The sequence below is a fragment of the Protopterus annectens genome, chromosome 11.part0, assembly GCF_019279795.1.
Source record: "Protopterus annectens isolate FY-2018-M chromosome 11.part0, PAN1.0, whole genome shotgun sequence".
In the NCBI taxonomy this organism is placed as follows: domain Eukaryota; kingdom Metazoa; phylum Chordata; order Ceratodontiformes; family Protopteridae; genus Protopterus; species Protopterus annectens.
Window position 1 is genome coordinate 1,374,205,348 of NC_056745.1, and position 22,746 is coordinate 1,374,228,093.

Consider the following 22,746-nt stretch of genomic DNA (forward strand, 5'->3'; position numbering starts at 1 on the left):
GGGGAAATTTTCTGTTTCCCATCCATAGATCTGAGTTGTGCTTGAATATGGACAGAGATGAACTTTGTTTTATGTGGATGGGGAGTCTGTTCCTGAGCAGTGGTATCCTCTGTGAGATAAATACCTGTTCCTCCAAACTGTTCTGTTGATTTTGCAGAAGAGGTTGAGATCTCTACACCAAATATTTCTAATGCCATTTGACTTTCTGATGTACAATAAATCCATCAGTACTAGGATGAAGGATGCCTTATATACCACACAGAGGTCACATCTTAGCAGTCTGAGTATAGTGACAATGCTTTGAGCTGGTCCATGTAAGACATGTTGTTTAGGTTTTGTATACTTTTAGTAAGGTATCTCTGTGGGTGTTCTAGTTGTTCCATGTGTCTGGACAGATACATGCCAAGGGGGGCATTATATTCAATGATTGTCCAAATGAGGCCTGAGTGAAGGGAGACTATGACATCCCTAGATCTAGAGACAATCCCTTTGTTTGTAAGCTGAGCAACATAGAAGGACTTTCTTACCGCAATAGACACATGTTAGTCAAAAGTTAGGTCACTGCCCACATAAGTTCTCAAATCCTGAACAAATGGGTCAACTCTTAGGAGAATATTGTCAATGTGGTAGTTCCCTGCAGTAGATGACTTCCCAAAGGATACAATAATGTATTTCTTGGCATTTAGTTTCAGTCTATGAGTTTGGCAACAGTTATTTCTTTGGGACAAACATTCCTGCAGGATGGCTAAGTCATTTGGAGATTCAATTAGTGCAGTCATCTGCAAACTTAGTCAGCCAGAGCCCTTTGGTATTGTTTTTTATTTCATTAAAGTAGACGTCAAACAGGTGAGGCCACAGTACAGAACCCTGGGGACTCCATTGGTGACTGGTCTCTTTATGGAAGTAACTTCCCCTATTTTGATTTCCTGCATCCTATCTATGAACCATTTGGCAATCTAGTGGGTGACATTGGGGTTTATTCCCAGTATATGCAGCTTTTCTGTTATGCCTGAGTGGGAATTTTGTCAAAAGCTATGGCCAGGTCAAGGTATGCAGTATGTACCATTTTGCCTTTATCCATTTCTTTGGTAGCCTTTTCATAAAAAAAAAAAAAAAAAAAAAAAAAAAAAATCCACCAGATCGAGTAAGCATGACCTGCCCTTGACAAATCCAAACTGAGACAGGAGCAGTGTTTGGAGGTTCCCTATTTCCTGACTGATTAGCTCCAAGATAAGTCTTTCCATGGTTCTGCATATGAGGCTTGTTAAACTTATGTTAAACTTATGGATTTATAATTGTCTGCATCTATGTAAGGTAAGGAAATGACTGCAGCTGTTCTCCATTCACTTGGTATAAAATCTGTATGGAGGCTGAGATTAACAGGTACATATTATATGCACGAAAACTGAATCACACGAACATGTACTGAGCAACACATAAAGAGCGAATATTCAAAATATCGAAGGTATGAACAGAGGCCGCCTTAGGGAATTCTTCCCTTTGCTTCAATGGAGTGGGATCTTGGAGTTGGTATATTTAAGTAGGGGGGGTATGGGGGGGTGCAGGGAGACTTGCCTCCTGCATACAACAATTAGTGACAGAATTTGATTGTTGGTTTTGTTGTGTTTGGGATTCGATGTTTTGGGCTTTTGCCCTTTACGTGTCTCTCAATACGTGTTTGCGCGATTCAGTTTTCGTGCATATAATATAAACCTGAGATTAACAAGTGTTGTTTGGGGGTAAGGCTAAATCATTCTTTATGCTATTTAAGATGTATACAGTGGGTGGCACAGTGGTGCAGCAGTTAACATGCAAGAGGCTCTCCAGTTCGATTCTCAGCTGGGGTGCCTTCTATGTGGGCTTTGCATGTCCTCCCTGCATTCACATGGGTTTCCTCCGGGCACTCTGGTTTCCTCCCACAATTCAAAGACATGCATCTGGAGTGTTTCTCCCCAGGCCTCCACTGAAAACAGGCTCTGTCCCAGTTGGATTTTCCCAGTCAACAAATGTTAAATAAATAAAATATTATCAGGCCCATCAATGCAGTATTTTTCACTTTTGATTGCATTTTTAGGACTTGGTCTTGTGAAATAGCTGGAGGTGAGCCAGCTTCAAGTATGTCCTAGGAACAGACAGGGGTGGGGGGAGAGGTAAAGTTAGAGTTAAATGTATCAGCCATTATGTTCAGTATATCGTCAGCCTCATTGTAGGTAAAATTGTTCATGAAAAGCATTGCTTTGAGATTATGGACATAACTACAGTGTCTTGTGATTGCCTTTGGTTTAGGTAGCTATTTTAGCCTCAGACTTGGCTTTGGTGGATTTTATGAAGCTCCAGATTTGTTTGCTTATTTCAGTGACAAGGGCTGTAACATTCTGGGAATTACTCTTCATACTTGTGGTCAAAATTATTTTCCTTTTATTGTAAAGCTCATTGATGTTATAGTTCCACCATGTGGGTTTGTTTTTGGGGTTTGCCCAGCACTTGTTCCTGTGGGATACAACTTCTGTGCAGCTGTTTACATGCTGTTATAATGTGGTGGTGCATGTTTCTGCATATTCAGTAGAGTTCACTGAGATTGGAGGGGATTTGAAGTTTGCTAATCGATCATTTCAGAGTAAAATGCATTGTGGCAGATGACACTGAGTAAATGGACACAACATAAACTTCTACAGCAAACTATAAGCCATCACACATAAACTGGGCCTTCCCTCCTTTCCTTCTCTTTGGCATGTTAGAAGTTTAAACATAGCATATGTACATAACATATGAACACACTTTAAATCAGAGAACTCACGTTAGCCAGCCCTATATGTCATAAAGGAACCAACCCAATAAAGAAGGATCTGTGTTTATTATTATGTGCTGCTTCATACACACTCAAAAAATGTTTAAACCACTATTTCAGTGAGTCACCAATCAGCAAATAATTGAATTGTAGCATGCCTGTAACACTCTAGTTATAAAACAATATAGTAAATCTTGCACAATAAACAAACCTTGCCTTGGACCTCAAGGACTTACCTTTAAATCCTCCATTAGCTTGGTCAGCTTGACAAAATTGTTGCTCTGTTTATGTTCTGTAACAAGAGAGGGACAAATGACTTTAGACCCTCCTTATGTAGTCCTGGTTATTTGCTTGCCCCTTTCTGCCCTAGTCTGTACACCTTCAGATCTACCTGATCATAGCCATTGTCAACTGCCTAGACGGACAATAGGCAAGCCAGCCCTCCTTACCTGAAATGTGCACTGCCTTCTAACTATGTTTGTAAAAGAGGGCAGGATGATAGGTCAAATTGGTTAGTTGTCAAGCTACACTTGAATTAGCATTTATAAGCAGCAGGAGTGTCCCCACATCAGGGGCGCAGGGGGTGCTGATATTTCAACATTCAGTGGATTGGTTTTGCAACTGCATTTTATTTTCCAGAGTTGTAGCAATCACAGTTTTAGGTTTCACATTTCTGATAAGGAGTCAAGTGTAACATTTCATCAGTGTCATCACTTCATGTATGTATCCTCAACCTGCTTTACCTTACTAATGCATGCTAGCAATACTCCTGCACCTAACCCCAACCCTGTACTTTCCCTTTCCATAACACCACCACTCTTTAGAGAAAGTATGTCTGAATTTAGTGGTAGGATTTTGTTGACCAATCAGAAAATGAAACTATTTGGTTTACTTTTTTGATCATGCGTGATCGATTAGCGTTTTTTTGCACCAAAGTATTATTATTTTTTTTGCCTGATGTGTCATAATGCATCAGAATAATATCAGAGATACATGCAGTCTGTAAACAGCAGCGCTCATTTTCTAATCTCACCTTTTCTACAATCTACGTATTTTAATAACATTTACTAACACATTGCCATTTAATTCATGTCATCATTTTAAATCGAGTTGCTGGCTACTGAGACTTGTCTGCATATATCAACTGGACACAAGCTGATTTAAGTATATTGTTTCTGCACTTATTTAAGATTTGAGTCAGTAAATATTGTGTGTCTTTGATTCACTAAATACTGTGTCTCTGTCTCTCTGCAGTTAATTCCCCACCCCTCTCCTTGTTTCTAGTTGTGGTGTTAATCTTGGTGGCTTTGGAATTGACCGCCCCTGCTGTAAATCTCTTTTTGCACACTCCTCCTGGACCCATCTCATTTGCTCACTCAACTGAGTACAGTGAGATCATATTTTGATTTTGGATACTCCTACCAGTCCCATCTCCTCTGCGGTGTACAGAGAGAGCACTTGGGAAGGGCATTCCCCTATAGTATCTTAATCTGCTCTGCTTCCTCCATCTCAAAAAAAAAAAATTGCACTTCATTTGCCTTACTGTATTTGTGTTTCTTCCTACTTTATTACCTTATTTTGCTTTTGCCTCTTCTTAAAAGTACTCAATTAAATTTATTCTGCTGCTTTTATTACTACTTGTTAGTAGCCTGATTAAATTGTAACTGTTATTCTAAGGCCCTTGGTTTAAGCACTTGGGCTTCAAACCAGTTGTTTTACATTAAGAAGGTTTTTGGTCTGCACTGTTGTGGCAGGACAGGTAGCGTACATCCTTCTAAGTTGGGAACTGGTGATTGAAGGCTCAGTGTATGTTATTCTAAAAGTGTATTAGTTCTGGGTTAAGAACTTGGGCTTCAGGCCAGTTATTTTACATTAAGAAGGTTTGTGGTCTGCACTCTTGTGGGAGGAGAGGGTAGATTCTGCCCTTCTGAGCTGGGAATTTCTGGTTAAAGGCTTATTGCGCATGCTTACTTGAACTGTTTCCTTCTGAAATCGGTACGCCTTGTTTGCTGTAGCATAGACTAGATTCAGGCCTGCTGGATCTAGCTTTGTTTGTATAACTTGTGCACTGATACAGGCCGTCTTTTTTGGAGAAGGTTTCTCTGTACCCTAGTGGCAGGACTGTGCAGTTAGAACTTGTCTGATTGAAGACTGCTGGAACAGGGCTCAGTTTTAAGCTTTTTAACTGGTTAATTGGGTAAACTGTTGTTTTGATTGTATCTGCTCTATTTTCTGGAAAACATATATATATATATATATATATATATATATATATATATACTTGTTTCTCCGTTTCTGAACTAGTATAGTCCAGTTTTCATGTTATTGCTGAATCCAGGGCTGTGTTACAAGTTTCTGTGTTGCCATACCTTACTTGGATAGAGGGACGTTTCTCTGTTCACCTGTGAGAGAGGGGAGCTTTGAGCAGGCTATCTGTCCCTGGAGGAGTGGTTTCAGCCCAGAAGTTAGTAGTTTATTTGGCCTTTTTGGGCTAATTTTGATTGTATCTGCTCTATTTTCTGAAAAAAACAATTATATACTTGTTTACCGCCTTTCTGAACTAGTATAGTCCAATTTTCAGGTTATTGCTGAATCCAGGGCTGTGTTACAAGTTACTGTGTTGTCATTACCTTACTTGGATAGAAGGAAGTTTCTCTGTTCAGCTGTGAGAGAGGGGAGCTTTGAACAGCCTATCTGTCCCTGGAGGAGTGGTTTCAGCCCAGAAGTTAGTCGTTTATTGGCCATTTTGGGCTAATTTCTATCTCTTTCACTTCCCTGCTATAAAAACCTCATTTGCACAGTTTTTACGCTTGTATTCCGCTCAGCAAGTGCCTTCCAGGTGTTCTGCAGAGTCTACAGCAGCAGAGAGACAAAAGAGCGACTTTGGAGTGATTAAGTATCACTTTTGTGCTTTCCTTGCTGTCTTAACTAATTCTGCCTAAAACCCCAGTTTTTTTAGCGAATCTGTGATTTAAAAAGTTTGTAATTGTATACAACTCCGCACAGCTCCTCGTGGTGTCCTGCAGAGTGATACAGGCAACAGAGAGACCCAAGAGAGACTTTTCCAGATTTAAGTATTTTTTTCCTCTGTTTTTTTGCTCCGACTGCCTTTTCCTGTCTAAAAAGCGAATTTCTAACTGATCTGTGCTTTAAAAAGTTTAAATTGCATTTGCTTCTGCTTTTTACAGTTTTTGCACTTGTTTTATATCAATTTAAGTAGTTTTTGTATTGTATAACTGTTGTAGGCTACACACTAAAGTGCGCTAGCCTGTTTACAGCATTTACAGTGTTTCTGTGTGTTTTTCTGCTGTTTCCTGAAAAAAACAAAAAAACAAAAAAATATATATATATTCTTTTTTCCCCGCCTTTGCTGAACTAGATTAGTCCACATTTCAGGTTTTGCTGAATTCTGGACTGTGGTATAGTTTCCTGTGTTGCCCATATCCTTACGTGGATAGAAGGAAGCTTCTCTGTTCACCAGTGAGAGTGGGGAGCTTTGAGCAGTCTATCTATCCCAGGAGGAGTGGTCTCAGCTCTGAAACTAGTAGCTTATTGGCCATTTTGGGTCAATTCCTATCTCTTTCAGTTTCCCTGCTTTAAAACCCGCATTTGCACGGTTTTGCGCCAGTATACAACACCGCACAGCTCCTCGTGGTGTCCTGCAGAGTGATACAGGCAACAGAGAGACCCAAGAGAGACTTTTCCAGATTTAAGTATTTTTTCTCTGTTTTTTTGCTCCGACTGCCTTTTCCTGTCTAAAAAGCGAATTTCTAACTGATCTGTGCTTTAAAAAGTTTAAATTGCATTTGCCTTCTGCTTTTTACAGTTTTTGCACTTGTTTTATATCAATTTAAGTTATTTTTGTATTGTATAACTGTTGTAGGCTACACACTAAAGTGCGCTAGCCTGTTTATAGCATTTACAGTGTTTTCTGTGTGTTTTTCTGCTGTTTCCTGAAAAAAAAAATATTCCCTTTTCCCACCTTTGCTGAACTAGATTAGTCCAGATTTCAGGCTTTGCTGAATTCTGGACTGTGGTATTGTTTCCTGTGTTGCCCATATCCTTACTTGGATAGGAGGAAGCTTCTCTGTTCACCTGTGAGAGTGGGGAGCTTTGAGCAGCCTATCTGTCCCTGGAGGAGTGGTCTCAGCCCAGAAACTAGTAGCTTATTGGCCATTTTGGGTCAGTTCCTATCTCTTTCAGTTTCCCTGCTTTAAAACCCGCATTTGTGCGTTTTTGCACGATTTTGCGCATAGAGCAGCATCGGGCAGTGCCGCTTAAACGGGTTTAAACTATTCCCGGCTCCACAAAGTCTGCTCTTCACTTTTTCTCTTAGAACTGTTCTAAATCTCAAAGTAAGCACTCTATTTTCATTCTAAAGCCCTGCAGTTGCTCGTATAAGCAATCTTATAAGTAAGCACTAATAAACTAAAGCACTACACCCTCTTATACTCCCTTTAAGTACTTGGTTCCCTATTGGTCCTTTTTGATCAGTCAAAAAGTAGTTCCTTATACTATTCTGGCATGTCCAAAAGTCAGTTTTGGGTTTACTCTCCAGTCCAGCTGGTGAATCTGGGAATCTAAAGGCAATGTTACAGTTGCCTTATGTACACAGGCCACCCTCTCCTCCTCCTCCCAACAAGCTCAAATATATGTGAGAGATGCAACTATATAGCCAAACTGGAGGCTGAGCTCTCTCAACCCAGTACTGGCGCAGTCAATCAGGAGGAGAAGTTAACCACACACACCAGAAATCCAGTCTCACATAGACCTATCGCAATAGCAAACCAACCGCATAAACACACAAAAACATACTCGGAGGCAATACATAAAAATCTGCCCAAGCAGCAGAGACCTCCAAAGCAGACATACAAGCAACCGCAACCCCACAACAATACCCATGTATCACATAGTTCACAAAGTCAGTGTGCCACACAGTCACAGCCCTTAAGGCTAAATAACACTCCTAATACACTTGTAATAGGTGACTCTATTGTCAGACACACTGACATCCCACTCACCAGGCTGAACAAGGAGAAGGTCACTGTAAGCTGCCTGTCGGGTGCCAGGATCCGCCACATAACACAAGCACTCAGGTCACTCCAAAGCAAGTACAAATATGACTCCATCATTGTCCATGCTGGTGTGAATGACCTGAGACGTACCTTCCTGGACTACATGAAAAGAGACATAGAGGAGCTCTCTGACCATGTAGCCCAGGCCGGTATGACCCTGACCTTGAGCAGCATCTTACCCTCACCAAGAATGATGCCACAGTATAAAGACAAAATGATCAATTTTAACAATTGGCTAAAGTATTGATGTCATTCAAAGGGGATTCAGTGTCTGTCAGCCTGGGATGGCATGCTCGACAAGCCACGTTGCTTCGCTAGGGACAGCTTGCACCTGACACCCCTGGGCTTTCAAATATTGGCTAAGGCTCTTGCCACCCCCATAGTGCCTTTTTTAGGCAAGGCTCAAAAGACAAACCCACCTCCATAGACAACACAGGGAAAAAGAAACTAAGGGTAATGCTGCTCAACGCCAGAAGTCTAAACCTCAAGATGCACTCACTCGAGGCTCTACTCAATATGGAGAATATTGATATCTGTGCAGTAACAGAAACCTGGTTCTAGGCTCCCGAGAGCACCCCAGCACTACCAGGTTATACCTCATACCATGCTTTTCGGCCCCAAAACTCAGACTGAACCACAAAAGGAGGGGGAGTATCGATATTCATCAAAGATACCCACACCTCCAGGTTAGTGGCACTGCACGAAGCATCGGAGACCATCCATGTTCAACTAACAGTGAGCAAAACTGCCTTTCAGTTTGTAGCCTGCTACAGACCACCCTCCCAAATTCAGGAACCCCACTCAGCTTTCCTGAGAACACTGGAGAATATGAAGGTCTCTCCAAACACCATCATATTGGGTGACTTCAAGTACCCAAACATAGACTGGGAGCACTACTCAAGCCGCAACACCCTCGCCCAATGGTTCCTAGAATTTATAAACTCAAATGCTATGGAACAACTGGTCACCACTCCCACAAGAGGGGAAAACATATTGGACCTGATCATCACCAACATGGGGACTCTATGTTTCATACCAGAGGTATACCCCTCATTGGTAAGATCTGACCATAAATTAATCTCACTGGACATCCATATCCCATCCCCACCCCCAGCCAAGGAAACCACGGTGAAGAACTTCTCAAAAGCAAACTTCACACTTCTCAAAACTGAGGTGGAATCCTTCAAAGCCCCTGGACCAGTGGAAAATATGGCCCAAACCGCAGAATCCTTTACAAATGCATTCTATGGACACCTACAGGAATGACTCACTCCTCCAAAGGCAGGAGACCTGTCTGGTGGACCCCAGCCATAAATAAGCTATACAACAGAAGGAGGAAGCTACTACATGATAGAGCAAAATCCCAAAAAGGGAAGGCATCTCTGATCAGTACTAGCAAGAAACTACGATCCCTCATAAAATTATCTAAGGCCAGCTTCGAAAGAAAAATTGCACAAGATGCTAAAGATAATCACAAGACCTTCTTTAGTTATGTTAGGAACCTGGGTGGCAACTCCCAGATATGCTCTGAGTTAGTGCAAAATGGCAAAAAATACACTGAACCCACAGACATTGCCAACATCCTGGCAGACAGGTTCAGTGCAAACTTCTCCCCCCCCAAAAGAGCAAATGTCTATCCCAACAGAGTGTAGCCTCCCTGACATCACAGATGCACAGGTGAGAGCTGCCCTCTCCAAAGCAAAAACACAGCATCAATGGGACTGGACGGTGTCCCGGGCTGCGTATTACACGAGCTCCAAGAAGAAATGAACCCTCACATAAAGTCACTGTTCAATCTCAGCCTTACTACAGGATATGTACCCAAGGAATGGCGTACAGCAACAGTGGTCCCACTCCACAAAGGTGGTGCCACAACAGACCCCGGAAACTATCGCCCTATAAGCCTGACTAGCCTGGTCTGCAAAGCTATGGAGCGTATCATCATGGAACTCATAAACAAAGACATTGGGAACCTCCAAACACTGGATCCTACCCAATTCGGCTTTGTTAAGGGCAGATCTTGCCTCTTGAACCTGGTCGACTTCTTTGAAGCGGTCACCAAGGCCATAGATGAAGGGAAGGTAGTCCACACAGCCTACCTGGACCTTGCAAAAGCCTTCGACACAATACCCCACTCGGGCATCATAAATAAGCTCACCAGCTTAAATATCAACCCCTATGTCACAAGATGGGTTGCAAACTGGCTCAGGGATAGAACCCACATGGTCAGAATTGCAAGTGCCATGTCAGACTCTAAACCAGTTACAAGTGGCGTCCCACAAGGCTCTGTCCTGGGACCTCTTTTGTTGTGTATATATTTCTCTGAGGTACAGGCTAACACGGGAGGACTATGGCTGACCAAGTTCGCAGATGACTGCAAACTGGGTGCCATAATCGACTCACCGACTGACACAAGCATCCTCCAAAAGGGTCTCACAGAGACGGATAACTGGTGCCAGAGCCATGGCCTAAAGCTAAATGCCAAAAAGTACATAGTCATCCCCTTTGGGAAAAACAAAGTGCCCACAAATTACCACATAGGTGGTAATCCATTAAGTACGGAAGAAGCAATTAGGGATTTGGGGACCCAAGTAGATAGCAATCTCTCCTTTGACAATCACGTTGCCAAAGTGGTTAGAAAGACCTTCTATATAGCCCACCTTATCATGAAAGGGTTCACATCTAGATCAAGAGAGGTCATTGTGCCCCTCTACTCATCACTCATCAGGCCCATAATTGAATACAATGCCCCATTTGGGATGTACCTTACCAGACACCTGCAGCAACTGGAAAGACCCCAAAAGTACCTCACCAAAAGGATCAAGGGACTCAAACAGATGCCCTACGCAGTTAGGCTAAAGAAACTCCAGCTCTACTCAGTTGCTTACTGCCTACTCAGAGGCGATCTGTGCCTGATGTATAAAACCATGTCCAAACCAGAATTAATGGACATGCTCCACCTCAGGAAATCCAAATCCCTTAGAGCTACATGCTCCAGGGACTTAAACCTTAGCACAGAAATAAATAGGACATGCTGGAGGGACAGATTCATATCCTAGAGGCTCCCCTCACTCTGGAACAAAATCCCAATCCATGTTAGGCAGGGCCCCTCAATGACCCTCTTCAAGAGAAATCTTGACGAGTGGATGGGAGATTGTAGGTTTACCCCTGGGATCTCTTCTGTGTCCCTACTAGACAGAGGCACAGTAAACTAACCTTAAAATGGCTATCTTCTGTGACCTACTATACAGAGGCACAGTCAACTAATCTAAAAGGGTGGCAAAAGCCAAACACACTCTAGCTAGGCTTATAAATGCCCTAGGGCAGATAGCCTAGTATCAACCTATGAACCTATGAACCTATGTGATATGATGCAATACAGAATGGACTTTCACATTACCAAATGCACCCGTATGTTATAAAGGCAGACATACACAGGCAGTAACCAACCGACCAGACAATAAATATATGTATATATATTTATATGTGCATATGAATTTTATATATATATATATATATATATATATATATATATATATATATATAGTATATGTATATATATGCACACACACACACACACACACACACACACACACACACACACACACACACACACACACACGTGCGCACACACACACACACACACACACACACACACACATACACACACACACACACACACATACAGATGCATATATATATATATATATATATATATATATATATATAGATCTCTCTCTCTCTCTCTCTATATATATATATATATATATATATATATATATATAAAATATCAATCCTAATTAGAGCATAATCACACACTACAATGTGATCAATAAAAAGCCAAAGTGCCAGAATATTTGCATCCCATGCATAATTTTATATTTTGTATGTGGTAACATCTTGCCTATGCAAATTGAGGTTTTGTTGTTGAATTTCATCATTATTTGAATCTGACTCTTCATGATCTCAAAGACTTTAGCACACCAGGCCCATCCATCATTCAAGAACTGCTTCTTTAAGTCCCTGCGAATTCATACTCATTACTTCAGTGTTTACAGTATATAATTCTGTAAGTTATTACTTCAGTATTTACAGTACATAATTCTGTAAGTTACTTCAGCATTTACAGTATATAATTCTGTAAGTTATTACTTCAGTATTTATAGTATATAATTCTGTAAGTTATTACTTCAGCATTTATAGTGTATAATTCTGTAAGTCATTATTTCAGTATTTACAGTACATAATTCTGTAAGTCATTACTTCAGCATTTATAGTGTATAATTCTGTAAGTCATTACTTCAGTATTTACAGTACATAATTTTGTAAGTCATTACTTCAGTATTTACAGTACATAATTCTGTAAGTCATTGCTTCAGTATTTACAGTACATAATTGTGTAAGTTATTACTTCAGCTTTTATAGTGTATAATTCTATAAGTCATTACTTCAGTATTTACAGTACATAATTCTGTAAGTCATTACTTCGGTATTTAAAGTACATAATTCTGTAAATTATTACTTCAGTATTTACAGTATATAATTCTGTAAGTTATTATTTCAGTATTTACAGTATATAATTCTGTAAGTTATTACTTCGGTATTTATAGTACATAATTCTGTAAGTTATTACTTCAGCATTTATAGTGTGTAATTCTGTAAGTCATTACTTCAGTATTTACAGTACATAATTCTGTAAGTCATTACGTCAGTATTTACAGTACATAATTCTGTAAGCTATTACTTCAGCATTTAATGTATAATTCTGTAAGTCATTACTTTAGTATTTACAGTATATAATTCTGTAAGTACCTTTTTTGCTTTTGCTTGCTGAAACAAAGCTGTGTACTTTTATGGCTTGGGCTATTTGCAATACACACATGCACACACATAATGCGCGTGCGCATGCACACACACACACACACACACACACACACACACACACACACACACACACACATACACACACACACACACACACGTATATATATGTATGATGATGTGCTATATTACATCATTAAAATATAATATGGATAAAGAAATGAATTTTTATTTATTTTGTTATTTAGTCATCTTTTAGACATCTGGCCTACTTTTAGGGGAGACGCAAAGTGGTATTCATACTGTTTAGAAGACACTTGGCCAGAGCAAGGAGCCAATAAACACTCAGCGATATGTTTATTATGTTTATCAATATTATTAATCATTAACTTGTCATATGTTTTGTTTTTTACAGGGATTTACAGGCCTGAAGATAAAAGGAGGATTTGACCCACTTTCATTTTCTGCTAAAGGAGAAAAAGGAGAAAGAGTGAGTAAACATTGCAATCTTATTATATTTGTGAAATAGGTATGACAGGTTTCAGTTTTGTACTTAATTTCCTTTTTAATTTGTGGCAGAGGAGAGCAGAAGCATAGCTGGTTCAATTAGTGCCCTGGGCCAGTGGAAAAAAAGCACTTCACTGTAAGTGATCTGCTTATTATAGTTAGGTCTATGTACCTCCCCAGTAAAAAAAATGGATGATCCTTCTACTGGCACACCAACCAGCTGGTTAGATGCATAACATGCCCCCCTCCCTCCTGCCCCAGCCATTCACGTCCCATTTTTGTGCCCTGTCCCCAACCCCCCTTTAACATCCATCCATCCATTAATTCATCCATCTACAGCCATATTGTATTAAAAAAAGCATTTCTTCTTTTAAACTTTATCAAACTCTTTGCTACAATGTACCAAGCAGTTGCTACAGTTTAAAACACAAATAGAGAGCTACAACACTCAGTTTTGACCACAAATGCAACACTGTCTTTTGAAAGCCAGTATTACATTTAAGAGCAATTGGAATCTGTTGATCACGCCCCATAACACTTTGCACCCAGGGCTGTTTCTCCTGTCGCCCCAACCCAGCTATGCTACTGGAGGAGAATTTGCTCTTTGTTGATAACTTCTGTGTTATTTTTGATAAGTTTATCTGACTTTTTAATCTGATATGAGCAAAGGAAAATATGTAGTTGTCAGCTTTGGTGGCATACAGGAATAAAAGCCCTGACTATACCCCGGTTGACTTCGATTAGTGGCTCTGGCAACTGATGCAATGGTAGGTGAGTGATGAGTGTGCCCATCCGGGGAGAGTGGGCATTCCCTGCAGTCACACCTGGTAGAGGCTGGGTACATTGCTTTGGGGGAGCACAGATCAAGGAGGATTAACAGTAGTAGGCATAGCTGAGCCCATAGATGAGCCACCACTGAGGTGGGGCAATATGACACTTGTATGCATTGCATGCCCACCCCTCAAACATCACCAAAGTACCACATAGTGGGTAATAATAAGTAGGGCATAATGAAAAAAGCCAACAGAATGGTGATGGCCAAGACATCAGGACGCTCATAGGTTTCATGACTGGCCACAGCTAAATTTTTAGAAAGTCCAGGGGGTTACAGTAGCTGGTAGATGCAGCATGGACATAGGTTCATAGACTAGTAAGAGGCTAACTGCCCTTGTGGGACATTTCAAGCCTACCCAATTACCACCATGTGAGAATCAAACCTTGCACTTGGTGTCTGTAAGGTAAACATCTTAACCAGTATGCCAACCTCCCACCAATAATGTGTGTATATCTATATATCTATAGAGTTATACATACAGATATAGACATACCTATATACATATATCTATCTATCTAACTACACACACACACACACACACACACACACACACACACACACACACACACACACACACACACACACATCTCTCTCTTGCTCTCTCTCTCTCTCTCTATATATATATATGGTTCTTCTTCATAACACTGAAATTTCATAACGTTGAATTTTATAACATTGAGACTATAATATCAAAAATTCAAAACACTGAAAACCCAAAACATTGAAAACTCAGAACATTGAAAGTGTGCTTCATAACACTGAAAACAACATTATACATGTAAATAATATCACCTCCACCTACAACAACACCTAACTAACAAACACACTTTCCTACTACATTTCTGCAGGGGGCAAGCACCCCCTGCAACCCCATCAGGAGGGCTCTGCCCCCCACACTCCCCTTAATTAAATATACCAACTCCAAGATCGCACTACAGTGGAAAAAATGTTAATTTCCTAACCTCAGTGTATCATGATCATCATAACGAATGTACACATAATGTCTATATCACTTACCTGTATGGCCTAAAAATCACATACAGAGTGGCAAAATAAACACTATATAAATAGTATAAATTCCTACACTATATGAACAAAAGCTATATAAATAAAAACTATAACATCTCATGCTGATACCACAAGGATAACAGATTAAATTATGACATTTACACGTTTCATGATACACCATTCCATATTATACATTTTCGATGTTATGAAATTTGGTGTTATGAGTTTTAGATGTTTTGGGTTTTAGATTCTGTGCTCTTGATGTTTTGAATTTAGATGTTATGAGTTTTAGATGTTTTGAAGTGTAACCATATATACATATATCTATCTACACACACACACGCATATATATATATATATATATATATATATATATATATATACAGAGAGAGAGAGGTGGGAGAGTGGCATAGCAGGTAATATTGTCACCTCACAGCAAGACTCCTTTTGGGAGGAGTCTGCATGTCCTTGTGTTTGTGTGGGTCTTTTCCTGGCACTCTGGTTTCTTCTCACATTCCACAGACCTGCAGCAGGTGGATTGGGCACTCTAAATTGGTCATAGGTGTAAGTGTGTGTGCAAATGTGTGGTGTTGGAAGAGCTACAACAGCAAGGCCATTCAGTGTAAACCTTGGCTGTAGATGATTGTCAATGGTGAAGTGGCATCCTGACCTCATGTGCAAAAATCAGAAAAAGGGGTTGTGGATGGATGCATGTATATAGACTTACATGTGTGTGTGTGTGTGTGTGTGTGTGTGTGTGTGTGTGTGTGTGTGTGTGTGTGTTGTGACTGAGAGACCTTTTTGGATTTGTTAAAAACACCTTTCAAGTCATGTTAGACTTTCTTGTTTGAATCTGACAAAACAATATTTTCTGTGGTGCCCCAACTTTTGGAAAAATCTTTTCACCATGTGTAAAACACCCTTCCTCCAACTTCCAAAAACAACAAGTTTTCTGTCAGCTTTTATCAAAAAGAGAAAAAAATGCACTATGCACACAATAATGTTACATGAATAGACCATACAGCTTATATCTTCCTCCCGTCTTTACATTAAATAAATACCTGTTTCAGCTCACATTTTCTTAAAAACTTCTTGTTTACAGTGTTCAGTACTTGAGTAAAAAACATCTTTCCACAGGACTATATGCATTACACCTTACACTGTATTACTCTAAATGTTATACATTTATGGCCAGATTCAGTAAAGCCTACACAGTCCGTTTACACCATGTACACATCGCTGCATGATGTGCATGTGGTAGTACACTGGTTTAGATTCAGTAAGCGCCTCTACATGGTGTGTAGATCCGTGCACAGCCACACACACAAACAAGGTAAACATTGTGGAATGCTCATTACAGCATAAGCAGCTGAATTGTATCCTAATTAACCAATCCAAGATGAAGGAGCTATTCAACAAGCTATTAAGCAACCATGCAGACTCAGTGCTGACTTTCCCTGTGAATTCCAAAGCCTATTGGAATACAGCCATGGAAAGGAGTCTACACAGAAACAATGTTAGGAGTTGCTGTTGCTTTAATTCATGTGTATGTGCAACAGGCTGAAGTCTATGCTGCTGCTGCTGCTAATAGTCCAAGGCCAAGAAGGAGAAAAGTTTTCTGACCCCGGGTAACTTATCACAATCTAAATAACATGGAAATTGTAGAGCGCTACAGGGTGGATACAGACACACAACAGGAACTCTGCAACCTCTGTCATCCTCACCTCAGAGGCAGAGCAAACCAAGGGGAACCCATCACAATGGAGAAAAAGGTATGTGTAGCACTTAGAATTTTAGCTACAGGTACTTTTCAGAGACCAACAGGGTCATGCTGGGGGTGTCACAGGCATCAGCATCCAGGATAGGGTCTATATTATATTCTCAAAAGCCGACAATGTCGAATCTGACATTGTCGACACGAGAATATTGAATGCTCAGAATCTCGAGCATGTAAATGGAAATCTCCATAAGGGGAGATTTCAGTTTACTGCAATGTAGTGCGGTCTCGGAGTTGGTATATTTAAGTAGCAGGGAGTGTGTGGGGTGTAGGGGGGGGTGCCCCCCTTTTTAAACCCGTTAGGGTACTTTCTTCTTCTTTTTTTGTCTTTTTATAAGGTCGACGTTTGAAGACATCGACCATATGTTGTTTGATGTTTTCAGCTGTTGATCTTATAATATAGACCCCCAGGATCCTCCATCAATTCCTGAATGTTATGCTCCAATATGTTAGTGACCACATATAGTTTCCCCATTCTCCTGAGTATATGGGCAGAAATATGCAGGAGTTCTACCCTGTAGCACACTAGCCTGAAGTACTGGATGCCATAGATTGCACACATGTAGAAATTAAGGCACCACCTAGGCAGCAGGGAAGACTCTACATTAATAGAAAGGGCTTCCACTCTATTAACTGCCAAGTAGTGTGTAATGCCAAGGGAATCATCTTGAATGTGTGTGCTGGCAATCCAGGCAGTTACCACGACTCACATATCTGACACACCTCCCAACTGTATCAGATGTTCACTAGGGGGATATCCCACAGGGTCATTTACTGGGAGATGCAAGTTATGCACTGGAACTATGGCCGATGACACCCATAAGAAATGCACACACACCTGCTGAAGAATGTCATAATGAGGCACACACTCAAACCAGAAATATCATAGAGAGTGTGTTTGGGCTACTGATGTCATGGTTCTGGTGCCTAAGTAGATCTGGTGGAGCCCTGCACTACAATCCATGTACATGTACTGAAATATTCATAGTATGTGCCATGCTACACAACATCATCCTGACAAAACAGTTTCAGCAGGATCAGCAAGGGAAGAAGCACACATCTCACTACCAATGGCAAGGTCACCACAGCCCCTCGCAGGTGAGGAGTCAGAGGGGGAATCAGCAGCTTCTGTGGTCATAGGCAGACATAGGCATGGTCAATATGCACTTGCATTGGCTAAGAGACAATACATAGCACACTTACTCATCATCTAAGACCCTAAAACCTTCCTCCTACGCACATACATATAGTAACATTGATGCCAGCCAACTCTCACAACCTTTACCTCCCTATGTGTTGGCTGTGTACTGCTTGCATCAGACAGAGTCAGCCCTGAACTAAAACTGTTGCAACTGCTGAATTTATAAAGGAAGTGTTGAACCTTTAGTGTATTGGGTAATAATATGATTGACTGGCATATCCTTGCATGTTGTTACTTGGTAATGTAAGCAAATAAAAGGTGGGAGATTTGTACAGAAATAAGCTTAACATGTGACAGCAGAGACTTATGTGACTTATATATGTCCATTATTAAGTAGTAGGCCTCAGGCATCAAAGATTCACACAGTCATACCACTCAAAAGTAGTGATGGTCACTGCATGTCCTCAGTTTAGAACCATACGTTTGTACTGAAAAATCATTAAAGAGAGAAGTTAGAAAGTAATGATAGACATTTTGGTTTCAGACTTCACAACCATAACAAGTTCATTAACAGTAAAGATGGAAAATGTTAATGCTATCAGCTGTCTAGCATTCTAACACCAATGTAAGTCAAAGGTACCTTACGAATTCAACATCACAAATGCAGATAGGTTAAGCACTAACTCAGCTAGGCACCCAGAGGATCAGACACATAGCTTATGTGTCCCTCAATCCAAAAGATAGAAAACAGGGATATGGCACAGTTATCATCACTTGCTCAGGGTGTTGTGTGTGTGTGGGGGGATGGAAGCCTAGGCTGACAGAAAAGGTCAGTGAGTGGGTGTGAGTAAGAAAGAGAAGCAGACAGACATTTGGATAAAGTTACAAATCGCCAATGTGACAAAATGAGTTTAAAGCTTCACGGCTGAACCATGTAACTGTTGTGTGTGTCTGTATGGGTACTCCAGGTGAAGTTGGTTTGTGAGTGTCTGCATGAACACAGTTAAGCTCTGTGCTAGCTCTGTGTCATGGAATATTGGACAGGTGTGAGCCATGCATGGTAGAGGTGGCAGTTCATTGTTGTCATACCTGACCACAAGAACTGGCTCTGCCAGGAGTTGCAATGCACATTCACGCTGTAGGCACATGCACTGCTGCTACCTGAACATGACTGATGTCTGCTGGAAATGCTCCCCTCATGAAGACATCCAGGACTATGACCCCATGGCCTGCCATGTCTGGGTGTGGACAGTCCAACCACTGATAGAGCAGTGGAAGTACTGCTCCATCAGTGGTTGGAGGAGCAGTACTTCCACTGCTCCATCAGTGGTTGGACTGTCCAACCACTGATGGAGCAGTGGAAGTACTGCCACCATGAGAGCGTGATTGGGCAAGGCCACATTGGCTAACAGCAGATGATGCAGCTGACCTATGCCAATGTGGTGATGGAGCAGTGGAAGTACTGCCACCATGGGAGCGTTATTGGGCAAGGCCACATTGGCTAACAGCAGATGATGCAGCTGACCTGTGCCCATAAGGATGCCATTCCCCCTCCCAGCAGATATTCCATCACAGACACCATCTGTTCTAATGTGCCATTAATCCGCTCCATTGAATAGGCAACATGGTGAAGACAGTCATGCATGTCAGCCTGTGCTATATCTACAACCCTTAGCATTTTTCTGGAGAACCTATAGGAACGTGCTTGTGCCTTCATGATGGCCCTAAACATACACTGAGTGGCACAGGAAGAGACACCTGGATCAGGTGGAGGATGGAGAGCAGGCCTTTTTTGAACACCCCTTAAAACCCTTCTGCGTTGCACCGCACCCAAACTTTGGCTATGACCAGAGTCAACAGGCACTGAAGCCAAAGTAACCACACTTCCCTGATTGATTTTTCTTTTCACCCTGCACCTGTCCAATATCTGGAGGCTTACTGGAATGGATAGGCATAGGTCTACTGGCTGTATCCAATTAAATTTCAGGGAATGGCTGTATGTCAACCTCAGTGTCAGATTCAACATCTGCACCCATCGACTCTGCCTCTGTTTGGCCACCATCATCTTCAGAGTCTGCTGATACTCTAACATCAGGTGGTAGAAGTCCCAGACTTCTACTGTCAGGATCACCTGCATACCTCTCAAGAAATATGGACATAGCCATAAAGAAAAGTGGGACAAAGTTCCAACAATAGAGACAATTTTTAAATAATTGCTCTTACAAGCATATAAAGTTTATAGAATAACAGGTTTCACACTAGCATGAGTTTTTCTGAAGGGTATGAAGTCTGAAACTCAATTGTTTGTCATTATTTTCTAACTTCAATCTTTAATAATTTGCTACTATTTTGCCAGAAAATCACAATTTTATGAAAAATGGACCAAAAATATGAGGCAAAAATCTGGACATTCTGCGAAAATCTGTACAGTTGAGAAGTATGATCACCTGTGATAATAAGCAACAAACACAGGGAAAAAAATTATACCTACACTACTATACTCCAATATATTTATTTATTTTTTATTTTACATTTGTTTACCGGGAAAGTCCAACTAGACACAAGTCCATTTTCACTGGAGGCTCGGGGAGAAAAGCTTCACATTACAATACATTACATGAGAGTAAAAAGAAGTAGAACATACATACATATGGCATATATACACATCAGGACAACATGCTAGTGATTAACAAACATACATATAGCATATATACACACAACACGACATCATGCTAGTGATTAACATTTCTTACGGTAGACAATGAAAGGTACATTTTTTTTATTTTGCAGTTATAAGTTTTGTAAGGTAAATGTACACGTGTTTGGAAGCTTTCAGGGGAGAAACTGTTTATACATAGCTGTACCCTGACAAATTCTCTTGGTATGGATTAGCCTGGTGAGTGGCATGGGTATAGCCAGTAGTGAGTTTTCATGAGTATTTTGAATTGACTAAAGGAGGTGGTAGAAATTATTTGGCTTGGGAGTGTATTCCAGGTTTTGGCAATGGTGTTGGCAAAGAGGGACTTACCAGCTTCATTTTTATGTTTAATGACAGTTATGAGGTTCTGGTTACTAGATCTTAAGGCTCTAGAGGGAATGTGGGGCTAAATTAGGTGCTGAAGTGCTGGGGTTATCTTTTAGAACGGTAGTAGTAGAGTTTGTGTGCTACAGAGAGTTGATTGAGTAGAAGTATATGAGGCAACTCAAACCAGTTGAGTTGCTTAAGGGATAGTGGTGGGACTTCAGTAGCAAACTTGGCAATCTTGTTGTAGCAAGATTCCATTTTATTTAGATCAGTTTGGCAGAGATTGGACAAGATGGGAGAGGCATAGAGGAGGGTGGATAGAAGGTGAGTCCTTGCAATGGTTACTTTGGTGCGTTTTGTCATAAACTGTTTGTTCCTGTAGAGGAGACCAAATTTTTTATTAACTTTCTTAATGGTTTGTGCTATATGGATGTCGAACCTCAGGTTATTGTCTATTTTTTCACCTAGCAGTTTAGTGTGTGTGGTTGGACTGATTTGAATGTTTTCTTTGGAGTTAATGGTGAAATAACTATTTCAGGAAGGAGCTCTGCCAGAACTGAAAATAATTAATTTGTTTTTTTTTTTGGGAATAAGAGGTTTGATGTTAGTGAACCAAGTTTCGGCTAGGGTGAAGTTATTTTGGGTAAGGGTTTGCAGTTCACTAAGGGTAGGGGAAGCACATATGAGGGTGGTGTCATCTGCATATTGTACTATTGAGGCAGTGGGAGAGGATGAATAGATCTGATTAGTAAATATAAAGAACAGCAATGGGCCAATGTTGGATCCTTCAGGGACTCCTATATTTACTGGTAACAGGGGGGACAGTTGGTCCTGCCATAGGACTGCTTGCTGATGGGCAGATAAATAGCTGTTGAACCATGATATTGAGGAGGGACTTATATTTAGGGTGGATAGGGCATCAAGAAGTAGACTGTGGTTTACCATGTCAAAGTCTTTTGATAGGTCTAAGAATATGGAAGAAAGAAATAGACCCTTGTTTCTGTGGTGGTTAACTATGTTGGTGAATGACAGTAGTGTTGTTGTGGTGCTATGGGATGGTCTAAAGCCATGCTGGGATATGGAGAGTAGGTTGTTATTCTGGAGGTACTGTATTAGTTGAGTATGAACAACTCTTTCTAATATTTTGGATAAAGGTGATATAATTGCTATTGGGCAATAGTTGGTGAGCTCTAAGGAGTTGCCTCCTTTGTACAGTGGAATTATATATGATATTTTCCATGAGGTGGGGACTTTGCATTCTGAGAGAGATCTGTTTATGAGAATAGAGACAGGATAGGCTATAGCTTCAGCTGAGATCTGAAGGAAGTCTGCTTGCAGCTTATCAGCTGCTAGAGTGGTTGGTTTAAGTTTACCAAGAAGTTTAGCTATTGATTTGGTGTATACAGAGTGGAGGTGAAAACTGGGGCTTTTGTTTTGTATATTGGGGTGGGTTGGGGTAGTTATTGGTGTGGGGTGCTAGTACTATTTTGGGCATTGGCAAGGGTCTGGACTGTTTCGGTAAAAATTTGTTAAACTGAGTAGGAATTTATTCAAGGTTATTTGAAAGCACAGAGGTTGGAGTCGTGGAGTTTCCTGGATGCAGTATACCATTTATTGTGGCCCAGAATTTTGTGGGTTGTGGGCATATTTTTCTTGCATGCTTGGTATAGTAGCTGGATTTGTCTAATTTGATTTGTTTTTTGGCTTTGTTATGGAGCTTTACATAGTTTTGTCTCAAAGTAGTGGTGTTGTTTTTCTGGTAGTGAATC

At 40.7% G+C, this 22,746-nt stretch overlaps 1 protein-coding gene across 1 annotated transcript in view; it reads left to right on the forward strand.

Moving 5' to 3' along the window:
- The window catches only part of LOC122815075, a 3,014,144-nt gene that overhangs the window by 479,467 nt on the left and 2,511,931 nt on the right, over window positions 1-22,746 (forward strand). The window contains exon 27 of the mRNA XM_044087319.1: window positions 13,100-13,174. Within this exon, the coding sequence (XP_043943254.1) occupies window positions 13,100-13,174 (75 nt within the window). The remainder of the gene's footprint in view (window positions 1-13,099; window positions 13,175-22,746) is intronic.